This window comes from Carlito syrichta, unplaced genomic scaffold (genome assembly GCF_000164805.1).
Source record: "Carlito syrichta isolate Samal-C Ts95f unplaced genomic scaffold, Tarsius_syrichta-2.0.1 Scaffold4872, whole genome shotgun sequence".
Lineage (NCBI taxonomy): Eukaryota > Metazoa > Chordata > Mammalia > Primates > Tarsiidae > Carlito > Carlito syrichta.
Window position 1 is genome coordinate 135,732 of NW_006948968.1, and position 24,073 is coordinate 159,804.

General features: G+C 43.4%; 1 protein-coding gene across 1 annotated transcript in view; it reads right to left on the bottom strand.

Moving 5' to 3' along the window:
- Positions 1-8,367: 8,367 nt before the first annotated feature.
- LIPC (lipase C, hepatic type) overlaps positions 8,368-24,073 on the bottom strand; it is a 33,022-nt gene continuing 17,316 nt past the window's right edge. Inside the window, exons 7-9 of the mRNA XM_021706878.1 lie at positions 16,199-16,316; positions 13,746-13,964; positions 8,368-8,526 (exon numbers count right to left, since the gene is read on the bottom strand). Coding sequence (XP_021562553.1) covers positions 8,415-8,526; positions 13,746-13,964; positions 16,199-16,316 — 449 coding nt within the window. The 3' untranslated portion in view covers positions 8,368-8,414. The remainder of the gene's footprint in view (positions 8,527-13,745; positions 13,965-16,198; positions 16,317-24,073) is intronic.

Consider the following 24,073-nt stretch of genomic DNA (forward strand, 5'->3'; position numbering starts at 1 on the left):
ATTCTTCTGGCTTGTAGGATTTCTGCTGAGAAGTCTGTTGTTTGTCTGATAGGTTTATCTTTAAAAGTTATTTGATGCTTTTGTCTCTCTGCTCTTAAAAATTCTTTCCTCTGTTGCATATGCCTTGGGAATGACCTTTTCGCAGTGACTCTTCCAGGATTTCTTGGGGCTTTTTGTATCTGTATATTTAAATCTACATTACAACTGATATCACTGAAATACAAAAGACCATCTTAGATTATTATGAACACTTCTATGCAAACAAACTAGACAGTCTAGAACAGGAGTCCCCAACTAGCCTAGAGCAGGGGTACCAGTCTATGGCCTCTTAGGAAGGTGAGCAGTGGGCAAGTGACTGAAGCTTTATCTGTATTTATAGTTACTCCCCATCACTCACATTACCACCTGAGTTCTGCCTCCTGTCAGATCACCAGTGCTTGTAGGAGCACAAACCCTATTGTGAACTGTACATGTGAGGGATCTAGGTTGTGCACTCCTTATGAGAATCTAATGCCCAATGATTTGAGGTGGTGCTGAGGTCATGATGCTATACATTTAATTATATGTTGCAATATAATAATAATAAAAATAAAGTGCACAATAAATGTAATGTGCCTTAATCATTCCGAACACCCCCAATCCCTGGGGAATTCGAAAAATTGTCTTCTGCAAAACTGGCCCCTGGTGCCAAATAGCTTGGGGACAGCTGATCTAGAGAAAATGTATAAATTCTTAGAAACATACAAACTTCCAACCTAGCAAGACCAGGAAAGGATTTCTCAGGGAATTATTCCCTCAAATCAACAGTGCTCGTAGGAGCACAAACCCTATTGTGAACTGTACATGCAAGGGATCTAGGTCTTTCAAACCTGTTGCTTTCTCTTCTTCCTGAAGAATGCCTATAATTCTTAGGTTTAAATATTTTACATAATCCTACTTTGCTTGGAACCTTTACTCCATTCTCCTGATTTTTTTTCTTTATTGTCGACTGAGTTAATTTGAAAGGCTTATCTTCAAGTTCTGAGATGCTTTTACTTCTAGTCTACTGTTAAAACTTTCTCTCTTTCTCTCTCTCTCCCCCTCCCTGCCTTCTCCCTCCTTCCCTCCTTTCCTCTCATTTTTCTTTCTTTGTTGAGTCAGTGTCTCACTCTGTTGTCTAGACTGGAGTACGGTGGCACCATCATGGTGCATTGTAGCCACAAACTCCCAGGCTCAAGTGATCCTTCCACCTCAGCCTCCCTAGTAACTGGGACCTCAGGTGTGTGCCGTCATATCCAACCATTGTTAAAACTTTCCACTGAATTTTGTTCTTTTCAAAATGAGTCTTTTATTTTTAAAAGTTCGACTTTTTTTTAAAGTGTCTATCTCTTGGGAGAATTTTTCATTTATAGCTTGAATAATTTTGTTTTTTAAAAAAATTTCTTTATGTTGTAGAACCCTTTGGATTCTATCTCTGGAATTTCAAGGATTTCATTTTGGTTAGGGTCCATTGCTGAAGAGTTAGTATGGTATTTTGGGAGTGTTGAAAAACTCAGTATTTTGTTTGTTTATTTGTTTGTTTCATATTGCCAAGATTATTTTTCTGGTTCCTTCTATTTGGGTAGGCTATTTCTTATTATTATTAGATTTGTTTTTGACTCAATTTTTCCCTCCTTAGGGATGTAACTGTAATGTGTCTAATTTATAACTTGTCTAGCTCTGGCTCTGGTGCTTTCAGTGGTATAGGCTCTGTATGAGCTCCTTGGTTACAAAGAATCTTTGTACAATGACTTTCTCAGATGCTGCTTGTAGTAACAATTATTGTGTGTGCGTATGTAGGTTCACTGTCTTCTGTGGGGCTAGAATGCCATGGGGGTCACAGCTTATCTTTTTCTCAGTGGTGTGTCATGCCCTCTTCCCCTCTCATCCCCCCAGAGATTTGTGCTCTTGAAGGAACTGAGATCACCAATGTGTCTAGACCTACAGTTCTCCAATGTAGTGCATGTTAGAATCACCTGGAAAGCGTTTGACCGTCTTAATGTCCCAGACCGCTCTAGACCAAGTAAGTAAAAAATCTCTAGTGGAGGGGCTGAGGCAAGGCTAGATTTTAAAATTTCCCAGGCAGTTCTTAAATGCTGGCTGGGCTGGAGACACAGAATGACCTCGTGAGACAGAGAGTAGTGGGAGATAAGACTGGAGAGAAAAAGTAGGGACTTGACTGGGGTCTTGAAGGCCAGGGCAATTATTTTGGACTTTTCCAAAGAGCATGGGAGATTATTGAGAGGACTTTCAGCAGGAAAATGGTATGATCTAATCTTTTTTTGGATCACTCTGACTGCTGTGATAGGAATGAATTGAGAGGGAAGAGTGGGTCTGGGGATGAGCTGAAAGTTGTTGCAAATGTCCAGGTAAGAAATAGCAGTGGTCTGGGCTGGGATGACGGCAGGAGAGAGGCAAAGATGTAGCCATGTTTAAGATATTGGTGATTGTTTGATTGTAGGGGGAAAGGAGAGGAAACATTAAGGATGACCCTTCAGAGTCCAGTATTGGTGTGAATGGTGATGACATTCACTGAGACAGAGCACATGGAGAAAGGGACAGGCAGGGGCAAGGGATAGGGGGTCATGGACTCAGTTTTGGGCATCCAGAATTTATGAAACAGCACAGGGGTGTTTCCTCCTTGGGAATTCAGCAGCACATCCCCAGTTCATGACTTCTTGGAGGAAAGAATTTAACCAAGAGACAGAACAGTGAAGCGAGGAAAAGCTTTATTTGGGCAAGAGAGAGTATAATCCGAAAGAGGACAGAGTAGGCTGACCCAACTGGGAACAACCCTGAGGGCATGTGTTGTGTTTCTTTGTATTTCCTAACTTCTCTTTTTTGATCTCTTCCCTGATTTTGCATGGTCTCCACCAGGGTTGGGGATGTGATATAACCGAGGGCTTCTGCGCATGTGTGGGGCCCGGTGGTCAATACAAATCCTACCTAATGCCAGTGTTGCTTGTTACTGCCACCCCAGGAAAGTCATATAGCAGACAAGTTGGTTTTGGGGCACCTGCGCTACTCCATGGAATCCCTTCTTTGCTTTGTTCTCCCACTTCCCAGGATGTTCTCAGCTACAAGTTGACAATTATGGCCCCATCGTGAATGATTGTTGGGCATTCCTGGGGTATTCCTTCCTTCATGGGCGCCACCTTCTGGACCTCTGCTTTAACCTTCTCATGTCTGCCTAACTGCCTGTCTAGCCTAACAAAGGTAACAGTTGAGTGGGTAGTTGGATACTCGGGAGTAGCCTCTGGAGAGAGGGCCACACTGGAGCTCCACTGTGGTAATGGTTGGCCTACACGGTTGGCTATACGAGGGAGACCCAAAGAAACCTGGAATTTATTTATAAGAAATTGTGTATTTATTCTTACATATCTAAACGTCAGTCACCTTCAAAGTAGTCTTCCTTTGATACAGTATACCTATTGAGATGCTTTTTCCACTGCACAAAACAGTTTTTGAACTTGTCCATTTTGATGGCTTTCGGTGCTTCTTCCATTTTTTGTTTAACCTCTTCCACATCGACAGGACGATTCCCTTTGAAGATGATTCCCTTTGAAGACTTTTTTCATCTGGGGAAACAAAAAAAAAAAGTCACTCAGGGTGAGATCCAGTGAAAAGGGAGGGTGAGGCATAGGGGCATGCCGTTTTTGGTCAAAAACTGCTAAACACTCAGCACTGTGTGGACAGGTGTGCTTGTAAATCACCCATCATGAAATGGGCAAATACGTTGAAAGAATCTAAAAAAAAAAAAAAAAAATCTCACTGAAGCTGAACCAAGCCTCTCACAACAGTGCTAGCTGGCACACTAATGCCAATGGGTTCCTAGAACACTTATCTGGGGGGAAGCCTGTATTACAAGGGGCTTGCCCTCCAAAAAATAATTTCATTTCTGGGGAGTCCCTTCATAAATAAAGCCGTGGGAGTGGGTGAGATTGTCTAAACAGAGAGAAACTGGTAGGTAGGGAAGGAGGCCTGGGCCTTGCAGAGGACACACCTGGAATGGGTGAGCAGAGGTCAAGGAGCAGCATGGAGGCTGAGAGGTCTGAGAATCAGCAGCATACTGATAACTAAGGGCCAGGGAGGTGGCAGAAAACATCACGTATGAGACAGCTAGCACTCAGAAGGAGAAAGATCCCCATGGGCTGACTGGGCTAGGGAACATCTGGTGACTATAACTGGGCCTGGATAGATAAATAGGACTCTGACAGAGAAGAGAAAATTCTAGAGGTGAGAGGAAAAGGAGGGACATATAAGAAAGGACAGAGATAGGCAGGAGTGAGGTGTGTTGAAGGCCGTTTTTCATGTATAGCTTGTTGGGATTCAGGTAGGAGCATGTATTATAAGAAAAAGTTAGCAGGTAGATGGTGACTTGGGGGATGATCCCCCTGCTTGTGTGCTTATTTTCCATTCATCTGATTGTCTCTGGCCCAGCCTCTGTGGGAGAGCAAGCGTCGCACTGGGTGACTTTGCCCATTGCCTTGCTACCCCACAGATATGTCATGCAGTCGAAGCTTTTGAAATATTTGTGACCAACATGGCTCAAGGTGAACATGAGGACATTGAGCCTTGTGATGAAGTAGAATGCAGAGATATGGGTGTTGAATGGTGTGTGCCTGATTCCTTCTCTCCACCTTACCTCAAAGAGCCCAGCTGCGGTGTCCTCGGGCTCTGTGTCTCCCCTTGTGCTCTCTTACAGGGAGTAGCACAAACAAACTTTTGCCTGAAAGGCAGGATGGCATTATCTTCCCTGAGTGGGCTCATAAATGCAGATTCTTTGGAGAGAGGTACTTTCATCAGTTCCTGAACCAGCGTCTTGCATGTGCGAGAACAGATGTGGCTGCATTATTCAGTTTCCCAATTTGACTTCCCTACTCGAATGTACTTAAGAAAATGTGATGTCAATGAACACATCTCCCCAAGGGAAAATAATCCACTGAAAACAGAATTGGCAACCAGATTTGGACACGCCAAGAGGAGTTTCAAATGTTCCATTAAAGCACTTGTCACGTTGGTTGCTTACTGAATTTTCTGCCCAAAATGTTATGATGTATTGTCATTTCAAGTTTTCTTACTAAAAATGAGATAATTTCTAGTTATATTTCCTGTGAAACCATATTATTTTCAAAACACATCACACTATAGAAGAAACATGTTTGTTTAACTCTGCCCTTTATTTTCTTGTTTTTTTATATTGTGAAATGTGACATCCATAACAAAGTGCATGAAACATATTTCTATTGTTTATAGAATATTTTAAAAATGGAATGTCTGTGTAACCATCACCCAGAAAAAGAAGTAGAATATTGCTAGCACCTGGAATTCTGGTGTGCCTTTCCTTCTTCCTAGAGTTACCACAGCTTCATTTTTGTGGTTATCATTTTATTACTTAAAAAAAATTAATTAAAAAAATTTTGGGGACAGGATTTCACTGTGTTTCCCAGGCTGGAGTACAGTGGTGGGATCATAGCTCATTGAAGCCTCCAACTCCTGGGCTCAGGTGATCCTTCCTCCTCAGCCTCCCAAGTAGCTGTGAAGGACTACAGACTCCTGCCACCATGCCTGGCTTGTATTTTTATTTTTGTAGAGATGAAGTTCTCACTATGTTGCTGAGGCTGGTCTTGAACTCCTGGGCTCAAGCAGTCCTCTCCCCTCAACTTCTCAAAGTACTGAGATTACATGCTTGAGCCACTGCACTTGGTTATTATTGCTTTTACTTAAAGTTTTGCCATCTATTTATCCATCCTTAACAATATTGATTAGTTTTGTTTGTATCATAGTATATTTATTTTTTGTATCTTTGTGCAAATACAAAACACGAATGCCTCATAAAATTTTGCACACTAGAAGTGTTACTGCTTCATGCTGGTCCCAGCCCTGTTCTTCTTGTGTGTGTAGCTTTGGTTCATCTTTTTCATGGCTGAATAACATTCCATTAGTAAGGCTATACCACAGTCCATTTATGCATTGTACTGGTGGACATTTGGGCTTTCTCTTGCAAGTGTGGGTCTCGCTCTGTCACTCAGGCTGGAGTGCAGTGGCATGTTTATGGCTCACTGCAGCCTTGACTTCCTGGGTTCAAGCGATCCTTTTGCCTCAGCCTTCCTCTTAGCTGGGACTACAGGCACATGTCACCATGCCTGGCTTTTTTTTTTTTTTTTATGGAGATGAATTTCTTGCTACATTGCCTAGGCTGGTCTTGAACTCCTGGCCTCAAGCAATCCCCCTGCCTCAGCCTCCCAAGTACCTGAGACTACAGGAGCACCACACCCAGTTAATTTTTGTTTGTTTGTTTGTTTGTTTGTTTTTAGAGATGAGATCTCACTATGTTGCCTTGGCTGGTCTTGAACTCCTGGCCTCAAGCAATCCTCCTGGCTTGGCCTCTCAAAGTGCTGGGATTATAGTAGTGAGCTACTGCACTTGGCCTTCATATGAATATTCTTATACATGTCTCCTGAAATACATATGCATGGACTCTATAGTATATATAGCAAAGAATGTTTTCATAAACATGATATTTTAACTTTTTTCTGGATAATTAATGATGAAACATGCCAATACAATGTAAATATGATTTTATTGTAAACCTTAGTATTTTAGATATAATGGAAAATAGTGTTCATTTTAACATCTATCAATTCTACACACATACACACACACGTACACACACACACACACACACACTTTACCTCAAAGTGGGGTCAAACTTTTGCAGGCAAGATTAGCATTCAAGGCAGAATGCTTCATTTTGAAACCTTGCCCAGCTGTTCTTCCTGCCTCCCACCCCTAGTACTCCTTAGTTTAGTGGATCTTTCAAAGGGAAATAAAAGTGAATCATGCCAGAAATTGAAAGAATTGAAAGTTGATTTGTCAGAGGCAGACAGCTCTTCAAGACTTCAGTTTTCATGAGCCCTGGTTTACCCTGCTCTGGTGAAGAGAATGTAAATTATGGGCTGTATATAACTGAGCCTATGAGCATGTTGAATTAGGTTGTTTAATGTGCCTGGCATGTTCCTCCTCTCTGGATTATGTGAAACACATATCTGACTACTATATTTAGTATCTGTTGCCATCATGTGCTTTGTGATGGAATCTGCTGATTAAAACATAATTATTTCATTTATTAGATAGTTTGAAATTTGTCATCTGGCTCTGTCTCAGTCAGTTCAGGTTACTATAGTGAATTAACATAGACTGAGTGGCTTAAACAACAAATACTTCTCTCTCACAGTTCTGGAGGATGGGAAGTCCAAGACCAAGGTGACTGCAGATCTGGTGTCTGGTGAGGCTCTGCTTCTTGGTTTGCATAGCTGCCTTTTTGTTGGATATCCACATGGCAGAGTACTCTGGTCCTTTATCCCTTTTAAGGGCACTAATCCCATTCATGAGGGCTCCACCCTCATGACCTAATCATCTTCCAAAGGCCCCACCTTCAAATACCAACACATATAGCGTTTAAGCTTCAGCTTATGAATTTGGGGAAAACACAAACATTCAATCTATGGCAAACTCTTTGAGATATGCCACATTTTCTGTTAGCTTTTGTTGCAGACATTAGTAAAATAATTATATTTATTAAATTAGTAATTTGATTATTAAAATGACCAATTATCCACCTTTTTTGCTGTTGTTGTTTTGATAGGTTCTTTCTCTGTTGCCTAGGCTGGAGTGCAATGAATGATCATAGCTCACTGCAGTCTCTGACTTCTGGGCTCAAGCCAGCCTCTTGCCTCAGCTGCCCTAGTATCTGGGACTAGCCACCATGCTAACTTAAAAAAAAAAAAAGGTAGATGTGAGGTCAACTATTCAGCTTTTATTGTTGTCACTAGTAGTCTTGGTCTAATTCTACTTCCATGTGTTTGATTCAGTGAAATAATTGTACAGGTTGTATAACTATTAGAGTTTTTCTTTTATGAACTGCATTGTCTTAAAGGGTATGTACTTTGGTACACATGACTAATGATTAATAGAATTTTGCTTTATAGAAGCACTAGTTATATAACAGAGATGTATTTTTCCAGCAGGGTTCAAAACCTGATCAGAATAAACTAGCAAGGAAATACAGGAAATTTGACTTAATTGTAAAAGGCATTGTAAATTAGAAAAACATCTAAAATAGCCATTATATTTGTACTTATTTGCATATATCAGCATTTAACCAGAGATAGAACTGGGAAATTTTTAGTTGAAAATAGTTTAATATACTTGAATACTTGAAAATAGTTGTATAATATAGTTTTAAAAACTCAGTTTATGATAGTGAAACATAGCCCCCTTTAAATCTAAACTGTATGCCAGATTCTTTATATAATTTTGGCTTCCAAATAAGGCAACCGTTCCAGATAAGGAATAGGATTCATTTATTCTTTACAGCAGGTCTTCATTAAAGCTCATCTGATCTTTCGGTTTGATTTTTTAGAGTTTGTTTCACATTTCACAAGGATTTTCTCCTGGGTTGGGAGAAGTTGAAGATCATCCGTGTTTTCTGAGCAAAATGTCATTCTGAATAGAAAACATAAAGCAAACATAGCGTTACATTTTACATGGAGCTTATTAAAGTGTTTTATCCTTTATCAAATTCCACTCAATTTATGTAACAGATATGATGTCTTTTTTAAAATTAGATTCTTATGTTCACAAATATTTTTATAACTTCAGTAAGAAACAAAACCCAAGCCAGTGAAAGCGATCAATGTGAGACTTCCCAGGGCTCTGCACAGGCGATTTCAGTTCTGTAGGAATGAAAGTCCTAGGGGCAGCCCTTCTTTGTTCTCCTGTATAAGAGCTCATCAAAGATTTAAGGGTGACTGTTGTTTCTTTGGCTATACTGCCCTGACTCTAGGGTGAACATTCCTGGTTCCTCATCTGTTCCTCTCAAGGCAGGCTTAACTCCCCAGCCTTCTGTCCTTGGACACGCTCCAATTTGTCAACACCGTTTGTAAAGGTCTTTGGCACGAGGCCACTGTCATCAGCTTCTGCCTGGCTCAACTCTGCAAGCCTGTCCCTTCCTCTTCTTGGTTCTAACACTGTCTACTCAAGAGAACACCACTTTGTGTCTTGGGTCTCTCTTGAAAGTACTGCTGGCTTGGCCTGAGATGCCATTTTGTGTTGCTAACTGCAGTTGCATCTATTAAAAAAAGTTACATATGTAATCTCAGAGAATTCTAATTTATGACTTCTTTTTTCTTTGGATTGTATCTAAGATCAAATTTTTACTAAGGTCAGACTTTTAAAATTTAAAAAATGTCATGAGTAATTTGTAAATGCATGCTTGAAAATTCAGATGGTAAAGACATATATAAAGTCAAATAGTAAAGACCCTCTTCACCACCACTCTTCACTAACACCACTCCCCTGCCCCCTTACATTTGGTACGTATGTATTTCCAGCTCTACTCCTATGCATTTACGTGTATATTGATGCCCCTACACAAATATAAAGACTTTAAAATGAAGTGGAATTACAGTGTATACATTTTCCTACAGTTTTTCCTTGTCACCAAATAACATACTTGGAGACCTGTTCATTTCAGTACACATCAGTCTATTTCATGCTTTTTCATCTGCTGTGTGACAGTCCATTATATGAATATACCACAATGCATTTAGCATTTTCCTACTGTTAGACATTGAGATTTTCTCAATAGTTTACTGTTTACTTATTATATATACTATCTATTTATTTATTTTTGAGTTGGAATCTCACTGTCACCCAGGCCGAAGTGCAGTGGCATGATCACAACTCACAGCGGCTTTGATCTCTTATGGTCAGGCAATCCTCCTACCTCAGCCTCCCAAGTAGCTGGTGTGCACCACCATACACAGCTAAATTTTTTTTGTAGGGATGAGGTTTCACTATGTTGCCTAGACTGGAACTCTTGGGCTCAAGCAATACTTCTGCCTCAGCCTCCCAAAGTGCTGGGATTACAGGTGTGAGCCACTATGCCCTGCTGTATATACTATTTATTTAATAGCACTGCAACATTTTCGTACACAGATATCCTTTGTGCATATTTTTGAGTACGTACACAAATACTACAGAAATACTATAAACACCTAGAAGAAAAATTCTGGCTCACAGTAATTTGCATATTTTAAAAATTGATAATGTAAGCTCCATGAGACTAAGGACTTACGTTGGTAAAGAAAATTCTCCTGCAAAACATCCGTAATCTGGACATTGTCTGTCTTTTAATTCCTGCCAAGCTAATGGGTGACTGTGGTAATTCCATTGATTTTTGTTTTGCATTTATATGATTACTATGTAAATTGAACATCTTCTCATTAGGCTTAGCCAATTACTTAAGTCTTGCCATAGGGCCAATATTTTCTGTTCTTTTTCCTCACCTTTCTCCACAACCCTGCTCTGCCCTGATTTTGTGCTTTAACGGGAAGAAAAATCACCTCCTATTGAATTCCTCCAGTGGAGGCTCAGAGCAACTTACTTAACCTACTTTTTTTTTCTTTTATACTTAGCAGAGAGATTAAATGTAGAGTTTAGTGTTTGCATCCTGATTCTGGGATTTTGCAAAAGGCACTAAAAAATTGGTAGCTATTATTAGACTCATGGAATGCACATTACAACTCCCACTTATTACTAAATAACTCAGTCTTGAAGAGGTGACATAATTGTTTAAGGCTACAGATGGTGAGCAGTGGGGTCAAAATTTGAGTTTCAGACCGGCTGATGCCAGAGCCTAACTGATCCTGCCTATCATATTGCTTTGCTCGCTGCCTGTCTCCCTGGGAACATCCCTTGGCTTCCTTAAAACCCGTCACAGCACAGCCCCAAATGCACTGACCTGAGCTGCCTTTCTTATTACAATTCCTGGACTATGGTGATACTAGACTTTTGCTACTCAGTGTGGTCCGTGGACCCGCAGCAACAGTTTAGTCTGGTTGCTCGTTAGACACACAGAACATCAAGCTTTGCCCCAGACCTAATGAAGCGAAACCTGCATTTTAACACGATTCCCTGATGATCTGAATGCACACTTAGATTTGAGAAACCCTAGAATGGAGCACACTGTTAGTAAAATTAATACATCTTGTTTTCTTAAGTAGATTCTGGAGTTTCTTTATATGAAGAGCCACAACTCAGGTTTTCTGGTATCCTCCAGCACTGCCTGGTGCTGTATAGACAAATAGGAGGCACTCAGTATTTACAACCTAAACAACTATAGTCAATCTATAGTTTTTTTGTTTTTTTGTTTTTTTTTGAGTCGGAGTCTCACTCTAGCCCACACTGGAGTGTAGTGGCACGCTCACGGCCAGCACAGCTCGACCTGCTGGGCCCAGATGATCCTTCCGCCTCAGCCTTCTTAGTAGCTGGATAGACAGGCGCATGTCACCACGCCCAGCTAATTTTTTTATTTATTGTAGAGACAAGGTCTCGCCAAGTTGCCCAAGCTGTTCTTGAACCTGTGGGCTCAGGTGATCCTCTCGCCTCGGCCTCTCAAAGTGCTGGGATTACAGGCATAAACTACCACAGCCGGCTGAGCCCATCATTTTTAAAACCCCTACAGTCCCACTGCATTTTTTTTTTTTTTTGAGTTGGAGTCTCACTCTGTCGCCCACACTGGAGTGCAGTGACTGCTCCCGACCACCGCAGCCTCGACCTGCTGGGCTCCGGCAATCCTTCCGCCTCAGCCTTCCAAGTAGCCGGAATTACAGGCATGCGCTACCATGCCCAGCTGATTTTTTTGATTTATTGTAGAGATGAGGTCTCGCCTGCCCAGGCGGGTCTCGAACCCGCGGGCTCAGGCAATCCACTCACCTCAGCCTCCCAAAGGCGTGGGATTACAGGCTGAGCCACCGAGCCTGGCTCCACTGCTTTTTAAGTATATGTCTTCTACAACCCTGAGGGAGGATTTGGTGCATATATATGTGAATTCCCAGCACTGCAATCCTGTTAGATTGGACTAATGGAAGAAGAGACTACTGGAAACAGTACACAGGCAACAAATGGGTAGCAAGTCAGACAAATCCTGCACTGGGACAATTGTTAGCAACGTCTTCAAACTATGCAACTTCTATCAGCCTTGGGTTCCTAATAGGCACAATCAGTACTATCTGTTTCTTTCTTGTTTCCTTTTTTAAAAAAAAATATGACATGGGGCTTGCTGTGTTGGTCAGGATGGTCTCAAATGCCTGGCCGCAAGCAATCTTCCTGCCTCGGCCTCCCAAAGTGCTGGGATTACATGCCTGGCCAATATTAACTTGTTTTTGAGTTACTGGGAAGATGACATGAGATTAATGTCCTGGAGTGCCAAGGTCAGTGCCCATCGTGTTTGGGAGCGCTGGAAGTGCCAGTTCCCTCCCTCTCCTGGTTCTTTCTTTCGTACCACATTGGTGTGCCCAAGTGGAGAAGGTGGTGGTGTGTTTTATACAGCCTTTCAGGTCAAGTCACATGGGACTGTCATGGTAAGCAACCACTAAAATGGAGGCCTTACTCTCTAGCTGGAAGAAACAGTGGTCACAAGGAGCACTGCTCTACAGGGCCAAAGAGTCATGTGAGAACAGTTCAGAGCAAGAGAGGAGTGAGCAGTTTAATTTTCTCTGATTGATCATGTGGAGAAATCTCTTGGCAGACCACAGAGTGTGCTCTTAGTAATTGCCAGAATTTTGCATCCCCGGGAGATAAAAATCTCAGAGTGTGGTTGTATAAGGGGCTCAGGGGACATAAATCTGCCACAGGCTGGGCTGGCTTCTGGCAGTGGACCCCGAGGCATGAGGGAGGAGGGTAGCTCAGAGGCTACAAGCCTGCTGTTTTCCCTCTCTGCTGCGGGCAAGCCAAAGAGAGACCCGACTTCCCCATGAAGGATGGTAGGAGGGGAGAGACAAGCTTCCAGAATACAGTAGGGCAGAGATCGGAGAGGACCTATGAGAGCACAGAATCCCCCCACCATGGAGAACCACAGGCCACAGAAAGGCCCACTTGCTTTGGCGGATTGCATGGGGCAGTCCTCCACACTGCTGGGAGACTCCAGGAACACTGGACCATCCTTCCTTTTCTTTCTCCACTCCCCACCCAAATCTCTCTTTAGGACTTTGAGACCACAGGAGATATTAAATCACACAGAGCAGCATTTCTTAAGGGTAGTTCATTGGTCCACAACAGGAATTCTTAGGGCTCTTACTCAAAAACGTGCATCCTGGGTGCCTTCCCAAGACCACATTGCATCGGAAGCTCTTCAGGTGGGTCCAGGAATTCTGTACATTTATTAAGCTTCCCAGAGATTCTCTGGCCTCTAAGATTTCAAAGACACCACCACAGAGAGAGATAAATTGGGATCTTTGAGACTGTGATCTGTTAAAAGCATTTTTCTGTAAGCAGCAAAAACGAAACATTATGTCTACAGTGGCACCTTGGACCAGCAGCACGCCATTACCTTAACACTGAAGTGATTCATCTTAACACTGAAGTTTGAGAACATCTGGCTAGGGAGATAGTTTTCAAGCTCCAGAGGCAGGTAGTTACTAGCCACAGGCAGGGGGAAGAGGCTGGCCTGGGATCCAAAAGACCTGAATGCGAATCCTCACCCTTCCATCTGTGGTTCTGTGAACTGGGAATAGTCACTTTACCTTTCTGAGCATCTGCACTCCACTGCTAGGGCATACTAGTTCCCACTTTATATGACAAATATGACTATCAAATAGTGAAGCTGCCTGGCACTTGTGGGTGCCTAGTAGATGTTAGCAGGAGACCGAGTCAGCACTCACCTTTGCTGGGTTTCTCCTGCTTTGGCTCTGATGGTCTTCAGAGTGAGGCCTGAGTGGCGGGGTTCTGTGCCCCATGGGATGAGGGTCTGCACTGTGTTCCACACATTGGCCCACACTGCGCTGTTTTCCCACTTGAACTTGATCATGACCAGCTCGCCAATATCCAAATCCAATGTGATAAGAAAGGCATAGGTTTTGTTACTAGTAATTCCTTCACCCCTTGAAGATACAAAGGAACAGACACAGTGAGTTAAGTTGTGACAGCACAGTGATGCTTAGGCACATTTTCAGGGTGTGTTAGGTTTGCCCCAGTGACTTGGGATGGGTTTTTTTGCTACATTTTCCAAACTGGTGATCAACAGACTATTAGTAGAGATAGCAACAGGTGTGCCAGGAGAGAAGATGTTTTCCAGACAATACAATTGGGAAAGCCATACTATTGTCTGTACTGGCATATTAAATCGTCTCTGAGGAGTCCTGCCAGAAGGAATCTAGTTAACTTTCTCGAGCTTAGCTTCTAGGAAGAAGCCCCTGTGGAGAGTGGGCTTCTCCAGGGCCTCTTGACAGTTCAGCTTTCTGGAGGTTTGATGAACACAGGACATCCACACCACACCCGCTCCCCTTATATAAATAGAAACCTCTATTAAGACAGCAAAGCACAATAGTAATTGAAAAACCACCTATAAGAGGGATGTACCACTTCAGAGCAAAGTTTAAATGCAGACTCTCAGGTATCATTAGCAGCTTTACTCACTAATCCCCAAGACATTTAAATATTTCCAACATTGTACCTGGTCCTAAACCAGGGGAAGTGAGGACCAGTTAGAGGTCCAAACCTCACCAGCACATAGACAACTTATGTATCTAATCCTGACTTGTACCCCACATCTCTATGATAAAATAAAGTTATTAAATAAATATTCTAAACATTGACAGAGCAACCAGATGCCCTTTCTGTTGAGAACAAACCCCTGGAGAGAGATTTTAGGCAGGGCAGAGGCAACATTGAATTTTGGGCGAGGAGGATGGATGAGGGTTCCCTTTGTGGCTTGGTGTAGTTCTTCCTGCAATATGTTAAAACAAGTGTTTAGGAACCCCCCTGACCCCCGTGCTCGTAGGTTGTGAGTGTCCATTGATAGGGTCCTCTCTTTCCTTAGATTTGTTGGATGGAGCACCAACAAATACTTGTTGAATGACGGAGTTAGTGTGATGATCAGAAAGCCAAAGCTGGGACGGTCTTCGGGGAGCTAGGGTACTGTGCTCACCATTTGGAAGACGGGTTCAATGGAAGTCCAAATTCCAGCATTACGTGATATATTAATAGCCATGTAATGAACTTGCACATGTACCCCTGAATCTAAAATAATAATAATAATAATAATAATAATAATACTTTTTAAAAAGGAAGCTCAGGGCTGGGTACAGTGACTCATGCCTGGAATCTCAGCACTTTGGGAAGGTGAAGTGAGAGAATTTCTTGAGCCCAGGAGTTCGAGACCAGCCCAACCTGGGCAACATAGGGAGAACTTGTCTTTACAAAAAATACAAAAAATAGCCAGTTGTGGTGGCACATGCCTGTAATCCCAGCTACTCAGGAGACTGAAGCAGAGGATCACCTGAGTCCAGGAGATTGAGATTGTAGTGAGTCATGATTGTGCTGCTGATTCCAGCCTGGGTGACAGAGTAAGATCCAACTCAAAAAAAAGGAAGCTCAGGACCCTCCTTAGGGTGGGTGAGGGGAAGCTAGTATCCCTTTCCAAGGAGGGTCCATGTTGAGGACTGAGATACCAATGAGGCTAGGAACCTCCAAGTCAGGCGTCATGAGGCCACTGTGGGTATTGTGAGCAGGTGGGAAACGAGGTGAAGGACAGATGGGGAGGCTGGCAGGGAAGGCTGATTGAGATTGGAAATCTGTGCCAAGTCGAACAGTATCATTTTTATTTCTGGGTTACGGTTTTCTGGACTCACTGGAAAAGCACTTGCGGACTTCTTGGGATACCTGCCCTGCCCCTCACCACTCACCCTTCTTCCTGCACCCCAGGCCCTGGCGCAAACACCTCTGATTTCTCTGTCTGCTCAGCCCGTGGTGCTGGGCTTGCCTGAGGAGTGCAGCTAGGGGCTGTGTGTGGGTGGATGGTCCTATCTGACCCAGGCGGCCATAATGAGATGAGCTGGATCTGCTTAAGGGTGTTCTCGGTAGCGCCAAATGATTACTTATAGTCACAAGAACCAAACACCTGGACTTGGGCCGGGAGTTTTCTGGTTTAGGTAAGAGCTAGCTCAGGTGGTATCTGGATCTCCCTCGGTGTCCTGTGCATCGTGGGCGCTCAAATCCTCAAGCCTGGAGTAAAGTAGCCATGTCTGGCCTGACCCTTGAAAAGTACTGAGTCCATTCAGACCCTGTGAGAAAAACAAGCCTGTCAGCACCATAGGGGGCTACACCTCACACTCACAGAGTGATGGGGATTTTCTGCATTTCTCCTTTTGTTCCGAATAGCGACATGGTAAAAGTTGGCTCCACTGGTTTCTCAATTTGATTGATAAACTGGATCTTGAACTGGTAATGATAAACTAGAGAGAGAAAGAGAGAGAATTTAAGCAGGCATTTTAAATTTAAGACCTCATATTTTTAAAAATTTTAAAATGCAGAAGGAACGGTTTAGATAGAGAGACACCAAAGTGTTAACAAAATTTTCCCCCCTAAGTGGTGGGATCATGCATGCTTTTTATCTGCTTCTTTTTGATTCTCTGTATTTCCTAAAAATCTACACAGGAATTATATTGTGTGTGTAATATATTAATGATAAGTATTAGCCAGCAAAAGATGGCAGAATAGGAGTACAGTATGTCTGGCATTCTCACCAATTTCTGGATGCAAGTTCTGTTGCAATAGCGTATGTATTTGGCAAGGGTCTCCTTTCATAAGTGGAAGGATATGCCTTTTAGGTCCCTGACAAAGGCAAGAGAGAGTACACTGCCATCTTACACTTCGCCTCTGCCTGATGGGGTCTTTTTCAAGGTGGGAGAGAGCTCCAGCTGAGAAGAGTGTGCCCTCGTGGCCACATCTCTGCATTCTAGGGAAGTTCCTGGTCACAAGCTCTGTGAGGTTCAATAAGGACATTTCCTAATGGAACTAAGATAACTCTAGTTCTGGAACTTGGGCTAAATGTTCTCCTCTTGTTAGATGTCCAGAATGTCCCTCATCCTGGGCTGGTTGGAAAAGAGTAATTTATTTTATTCTTATTTATCTAAATACTCTCTACAGTTAATTAATAGAAGCAAATGGCTTACTATTGGGAGACATTGTTAAATACTTTACATGGCATCACCTCATGTACTCATCACAACAATCCTGTGATACAGGTCCTGTTATTATCATCCCCACTTTATAAACAAGAAAACTGGGACGCAAATAGGTGAAGTGACTTACTCGAGGTCACATAGCGAAGCCTATGCTCTTAGTCTGTCTCAACCTAGATGGTGTTGGTTCAGCCTGCAGCACCCCAACCTGCTATGGGGCTGTTTTCAAAATTACCGTACTTCATTCCAAAATGACTGATTGCTGCTTGGACTCCTTTCTCTTGCTGTCTTTGTATTATCTAAGTGTCAACAGTGTTCTAGCTTCAAGATTGCCAACAGGTTTAATATGGCATGCCAAGTCCATTTGATGGCCTGTCACTCCCTCTGAGACCATGTCCGAGTTCTTGGGAAGATGCATGTGTTTATCTTGGGCAAAGGTAAGGGGATTTATGGTCTGCTTGGCTGCGTATTTGCTTTTCCTGTTCTAAACAGTAATTAATCCACTAATCCTAACATAGTGCCTTGCATATAGTAGGTGCTTAGTAAACTTTTGTGGGATGAATGAACTGACTGTTTGGGGATGATATATTAGGATGTGCATTAACATCTAGCAAGGTAGAGGATTCAAGACCTGAGTTTCAAGTTATAGTAGAATTCCTTTTTGAAAACTTAGATTTTGGTAACTAGACACTTAACCACCTACCTCGTGCACTGAGCATGTGGAAATTCATCATCTTCATCAATCAATCTACTAACTCCCAAATTGGACCATTTCCACTGGAGGTTGGTAGCTACATAACAAACCTAGCAGAAGCTATTGCCAGTGGTGCATTGCTTACACACCAGTTTGATTGTCCTGGTATACCTGAATTGCTGGGTTTCTGGATCATTTCCACAATCCTATCCTTTGGCATAAAACAGTCTTCCCATTTGGATTTTGTGATGGATTCACTCATGTGTCTGGGGATGGTATCTCTTGGGATTACTGAAGGGATCGTCTCTGAAGCACCAAACATTTATTTATGTTCACCACAAGAACCAAATACTGAGTTGGTTTACAGGCCAAGAGTTTTCTGCTCTGGATGAGAGGTAGCTCAGGTAGTATCCGGAGAGTACCATGCCTGTACATAACCGGTACTCAGATCCTCCAGCATGGAGTAAAATCTGATGTCCTCCAGGCAGCAATAAAGGCTGTGGGTAGGAAACATAAGAAAAGCCATGGGTTTGAGTCCCGGGAGGGGTCCTTAGATCCTTGTGTGGTACCAGTGAAGAGGGACTCTAGCTTATCATCCCAGAAGCCTCTGGAGAGGTCTTACACAATCTGGGGGCTTGTCAAGAAAACTGTAACAAATGAACAGTGTTATAAGTTGACCTGAGGCAAAAAGGAAAGGTCCTTCCAAAGACACAGGCCACAGGCCCTGGAGTGGGAGGGATAAGATGTACACGGAGCAAGCTGGGGGCACTGGCCTCGGGTCAACTTCCTTGCAAGGAGGCAGGGCGTCTTCCAGAGAAATCAAGGAACACCCACAGCAACCAATTTCAATTCAGTCTAAGCTTATATACATACATATATACGTGTGTGTGTGTGTGTGTGTGTGTGTGTCTGTGTGTGTGTGTGTGTGTGAAGCCTACTGTGTGCTCAGCCCAGGCTAAGTGCTCCTGAGGTAGTCAAGTAAAAGCATGGATTTGGCAGCATGACAATAACACTAGCTGACATTTATTTTAGTTGTTGCCAGGTCCTTTGCAACCATTATCTCATTTAACCCTCAAACAGGTGATGTCATCATCATATCATTTTAGAGAGGAGGACACTGAAGTACAGAGGGGTGAAGTGACTTTTCGGGGATCACACAACTAGTCAGTAGTATGGCTAAGGAGTTGGCCCACTCTGCCTGGCTCCAGAGTCTGAACTTTTACATACCCGGGGCCAATAGCTTTATCTCCCCTAAGGAAAAAGTTGAATTGTGGAAAGAGAAGTTCAAAAATGTCATAGCAGCCGGGCTTGGTGGCTCAGCCTGTAATCCCGCGCCTTTGGGAGGCTGAGGTGAGTGGGTTGCCTGAGCCCGCGGGTTCGAGACCCGCCTGGGGCAGCGAGACCTCATCTCTACAATAAATCAAAAAATTAGCCGGGCGTGGTAGCGCATGCCTGTAATTCTGGCTACTCGGAAGGTTGAGGAGGAAGGATCGCCGGAGCCTAGCGGGTCGAGGCTGCGGTGGCCAGGAGCGGCCACTGCACTCCAGTGTGGGCGACAGAGTGAGACTCCAACTCAAAAAAAAAAAAAAAAAAGTCATAGCAATTATTTATTTAAAAATAAATAAATGCTGACATATTCAGTAATTGAGGAATGACTGTGGATTGATAATGACAATGATGATACCTACCATTTAGCTCCCTATGTCCCAGATGCTGAGCTGACTGTTTCACATAATTATCTCATTTCTCTTTACAACAACTTTACAAGATGTCTACTTTATCTTCCCTCCCACATCATTTTACAGAGGAAGAAGCTGAGGATCAGAAAAAGTTAAGTCACTCGTCTGTTGCCACGAGGTTAATAACTGGCGCAGCTGCAATTGGAAGTCAGTTCATATTCCCAACCACATGACTTACTCTTATAAAGCCATTAGGAGATATTTTGGAAACAATTTTAATACATATGAAAGAAGTAAAAAAGAAAACAAAAACAAGTAATCAGGATTTGAGATTGTCTATCTAGTATGAGACCAACTCTGTGAAACAGAACGCAGAGAAGTAAGGGAATTCACAAACATGAACAGTGCCTCTCATTGATGAAGGCAGAATGGCCATTTGTGTTCTCTTCTTTATGTTCTTCTATAAGTTTCACTTTTTAAAAAACAATAAACATGTATTTTAATTAGAATCTTATTGGAGAAAGAGCATTTAAAGTATTGAGACCTGGTGCAGTGACACACCTGGAGTCTCAGCAATTTTGGAGACTGAGGTGGGAGGATTGTTTGAGCCCAGGAGCTCGAGACCAACATAGCAAGACCTTATCCCCACAACAAATTTAAAAAGTAGCTGGGCTTGGTGGTGCATGCCTGTAGTCCCTGCTACTTGTGAGGCTGAGGCTGAAGGATCATCTGAGCCCAGGAGGTTGAGGCTGTGGTGTGCCCAGTCTGGGCAACCGAATAAGACCCTACCTCAGAAAAAAAAAGTATAGATACATTGAAAAAGAAAACAAGAGAAGTAGAAGCTATGGCTTTGGTCTTGGAGAAGCTTGCAACTGGGTGGCAGAGCCACCCATGGAACCCTTGTCACCTCTGCCTTGTCTCATGGGTCTCAGTGTCCATGTCTTATCTCCTTGCAGGCAGACTTGGGGTCACATTACTGCTTGTGTTTCTTCAAGGGCACAGCACACACTAGGCATCCAAGGCATGTTTAATGGGTTCTTTGTGTGAAAAACAACACAGGACACATGCTGCATTAAAAACCCTAAGAACGATAACATAGCTGCCATTTGCTGAGATCCTGCTATGCATCAGGCTACATATTGAGGGCTTTACATACATGGTTTCTGTCCTCATAACAAGACTACATACTGGTAACCTGCTACTTCCACCCCTGCCATCCCCACCCTCTCCTCCTTCTCTGCCCAGTTCTGTGCCCAGGATGGAACCCCTCAGGCTGGGCTCCCTTGTTGACACGTGTCTGGTAGGGTTTGGCCATTGGACCCACACAGCAGGAGATCAGGGCCGAGGAGAGAGGGGTCTGGGTGTCCTTTCTCTGTTCCCTCCTGCTTTGGAGTCTGTGCGGCCCCTGCTCCCAAAATTGTCAGCAGCTCCTCCTCTATGTCTCTTTTGTCCCTGGGTTGGGCTTTTCCCTGGTGCCTTCCATCTTGCTGTTAGAGTCAGGGTGCAGCCACAGCCCTTGTTCATTCCCTTAATTCTGACCACCTTTCTGTAAGGAGTCCTACTCGCTCTCTTCTCCTGATCCAGGTGAGTGGAGTCCTGTGTTCTGTTGAGACTTAGACTGGCATGATGTTAATTACCCTGGTGAGTAACAGATAAGGAAGTAGAGTTTTGGAGACGTATAGTTACTAGACAGTTCGAAGTGGAGCAGAATTCAAACCCAGGTGCCCGTCTAGTTCCAAAGGCCCTTCCCATGAACTAAACCCTGGTGTTTGGGTTCTGCTGGCCAAAACCTGCCTCGAATGAAGCCACCAAGACAAAGTGCCTGGTGGCTCTGGCCTGCTGACATTCTTCCTGGGCGATCCCTCTCACAGAGGTCTCCCTTCTGTCCCCTGAATGACTAGCCTCTGAGTGGGGATACATGTTTCATGCCCCTGTCCTGGAGATGTGCCTTTGCTTTCCCTTTTTCTTTTCTTTCTTTCTTTCTTTTTTTTTTTTTTTTTTTTTTTTTTTTTTTTTGAGTTGGAGTCTTACTCTGTGGTCCAGGCTGGAGTGCAGTGGCATGCTCATGGTCACCCCAGCGTCGACCTGCTGGGCTCAGGTTATTCTTCCATCTCAGCCTTCCAAGTAGCTGGAACTACAGGTGTGCACTACCACACCTGGCTAATTTTTTAAAATTATTGTAGAGATGAGGTCTCGTGACATTGCCCAACATGGTTTCGAACTGTGGGCTCAGGCAATCCTCTCACCTTGTCCTCCCAAAGTGCTGGGATTACAGGCTTGAGCCACCACGCCCGGCCGCCTTCCTTTTCTCTTAATCTATGAGTAGGAGGAGATTGATTTCCACATCTGAGATGCCAGGGTTCTATACTGCTGGGGGAAGGTGCCTGTGCAAAACCCAGGAGTTGGCTTTAGATATGCAAGAACCTTTTAGCTCACACAGCCTATGAATAAGAATGACCTATCCCCCTGAAGTGTGTGCCCACAACCTACATGTGTGTGCTGTGAGGAGCCCCAATGAGGCCACGGAGGAAGGGGTTCTGGAGGGAGCCTACACTAATGGCCGAGGGACCCTAGTGCTTGCAGGAGCATTCCTGAAAGACTCCATGCCTTCACTGGAATTGCTGCAGGACTGCATTTTTATGGAGAAATCTTGAAATAAAATTAATTTTTTAAATATGAAAGGGTGGGCCAGGCATGGTGGCTCAAGTTTGCAATCCCATTGCTTTGGGAGGCCGAGGTGGGAGGATTGTTTGAGGCCAGGAGTTCACAACCAGCCTGGGCAACATCTAGAGACCCCATCTTTTAAAAAAAATTAGTTGGGTGTGGTGGCACATGTCTGTAGCCCCAGCTACTTAGGAGACTGAGGTGGTACGATCACTTGAGCCCAGGGGTTTAAGGTTTCAGTGAGCTATGATTGCATCACTGCACTCCAGCTTTGGTGTGCAAGAGATCTTGTCTCAAATACGAGATCTTGTCTCAAAAACAAAAAACAAACAAAAAGACAAAAATTTAAAAAGTATGAAGGGTCATTTCATACTGAGAATGAATTATTCTTTTTTTCCTCATATATAAGATTTCACATATAAAATTATTTATTTTTATTTTTATTTTAATAGGCATTTTTCTTTAAAGAAAAAGAAAAAGACAATTTGCCTATCATTCCCACCACCCACCCTATGCAATGATGTTATTGCAAAGATTAAGGGGAAAAGTGTGAGTGATTTTGCTCACTTTACCTTATGTTATGAATAAGGATGTTAAAAAATGATTTGGGGAAAATGCTTTTGATCCTGTGACTGCAAAGAGACCAGTACAACACATTCCTGAGTCTGGCAGGAGAAATTATTTCAGGTCTTAAAGATGAAAGGCATGACATAGTCCACTGACCCTGAATGTGATCTGGCTAACTCCGTCCTGAGCAGAAATGGGAGGCCTCCAGAGAGTCTCCTCACCAGGAAAAGTTCTGGATTGTCCTCCTGTGTGGACCCTGCCAGTGCCATTTAAGAAAGAAAAACTCAGATTTATTTTCACAGGACGGCTACTATGTGAACCAGGTTATGTTTATGGAAAGAGAATATTCTTTCTTTTTTTTTTTTTGTCATACAGAAACAATGATTCTGAAACCTTAGATATTGGCTCTGAGAGATATTATGACTCTCTTTGCAAACATCAAAGAGGGCTTTGTTGTTTTTTTCCTCAGTGTATGGGTTTTCTCTTGTGGAGATGGTGGGAATGAGATCTCTTGTGTTTTCTTGAAGCACCGAGGGCTTGCTCCTACACTGGAAATGCCTCTACCCTGAGAGGGAAGCTGAAGATCATGAAGAGGGGTCTAGGGACCCAAGGCTGGTGCTGGCCTTGGCATTACTGCACAAGGCGGCTGGCACTGGCCGGGGCTGAATGAGTGAACTCAGAGCAGGATCAAGTGAAGGAGGAAAGGGTCACATGATCTTGTCAGCACCTGGATGCGTGCGCATGTATTTATCTGGGTGGCCATTTGGATTTAACAGTATAGCCCCATGGGCAAGATGTCATGAGGTTGGATGCTTGCTGCTTCTGGGTAGTGTTGTTGCCTGCTTGATGTGGAGATGGGGGAGTGTGTGTGTGTGTGTGTGTGTGTGTGTGTGTGTGTGTGTGTGTGTGTGTGTGTTAGCGAGTGTTGTGCTGACTAACATTCCAATGTCATCTCTTCATACTGTGAGTGTAATAAGGGTCCTCAACTGAAAGACAGAGCCTGGGGTTCGAGTCCTCTCTGCCTCCTGCTGCCTCCTGGTCTTGAACACACACAACCTCTCTGGAGCTGTTTCCTCATGTGTGAAAGGGGTTTAAAATCTCTCTAACAGTGTCGTGAGGATGGAATGAGATGACAAAGGAGAAGTGCCTGGCTTCCAGGAGCTGTTAACCTGGTGTTGCCCATGCCCTTCCATGCTGCACTGACCAGGAAGGGCTTTGAGACCCACCTGAAGGTTCCATCTTAATGGTTCATCCCCATGTTTGTTTGTGCCCTTTACCTGGTGGCTGATAACACTGAGGCCTACATAGGTTTTGTCATTAGGTCAAGGTCATGTAAGTGGTTGGCAACAAAGCCAAGATCCTCAACACTCCTTATCCTAATCCCAAGCCTGCTCTGTCTATTACGCCCACTGTTTCCTCTGGAA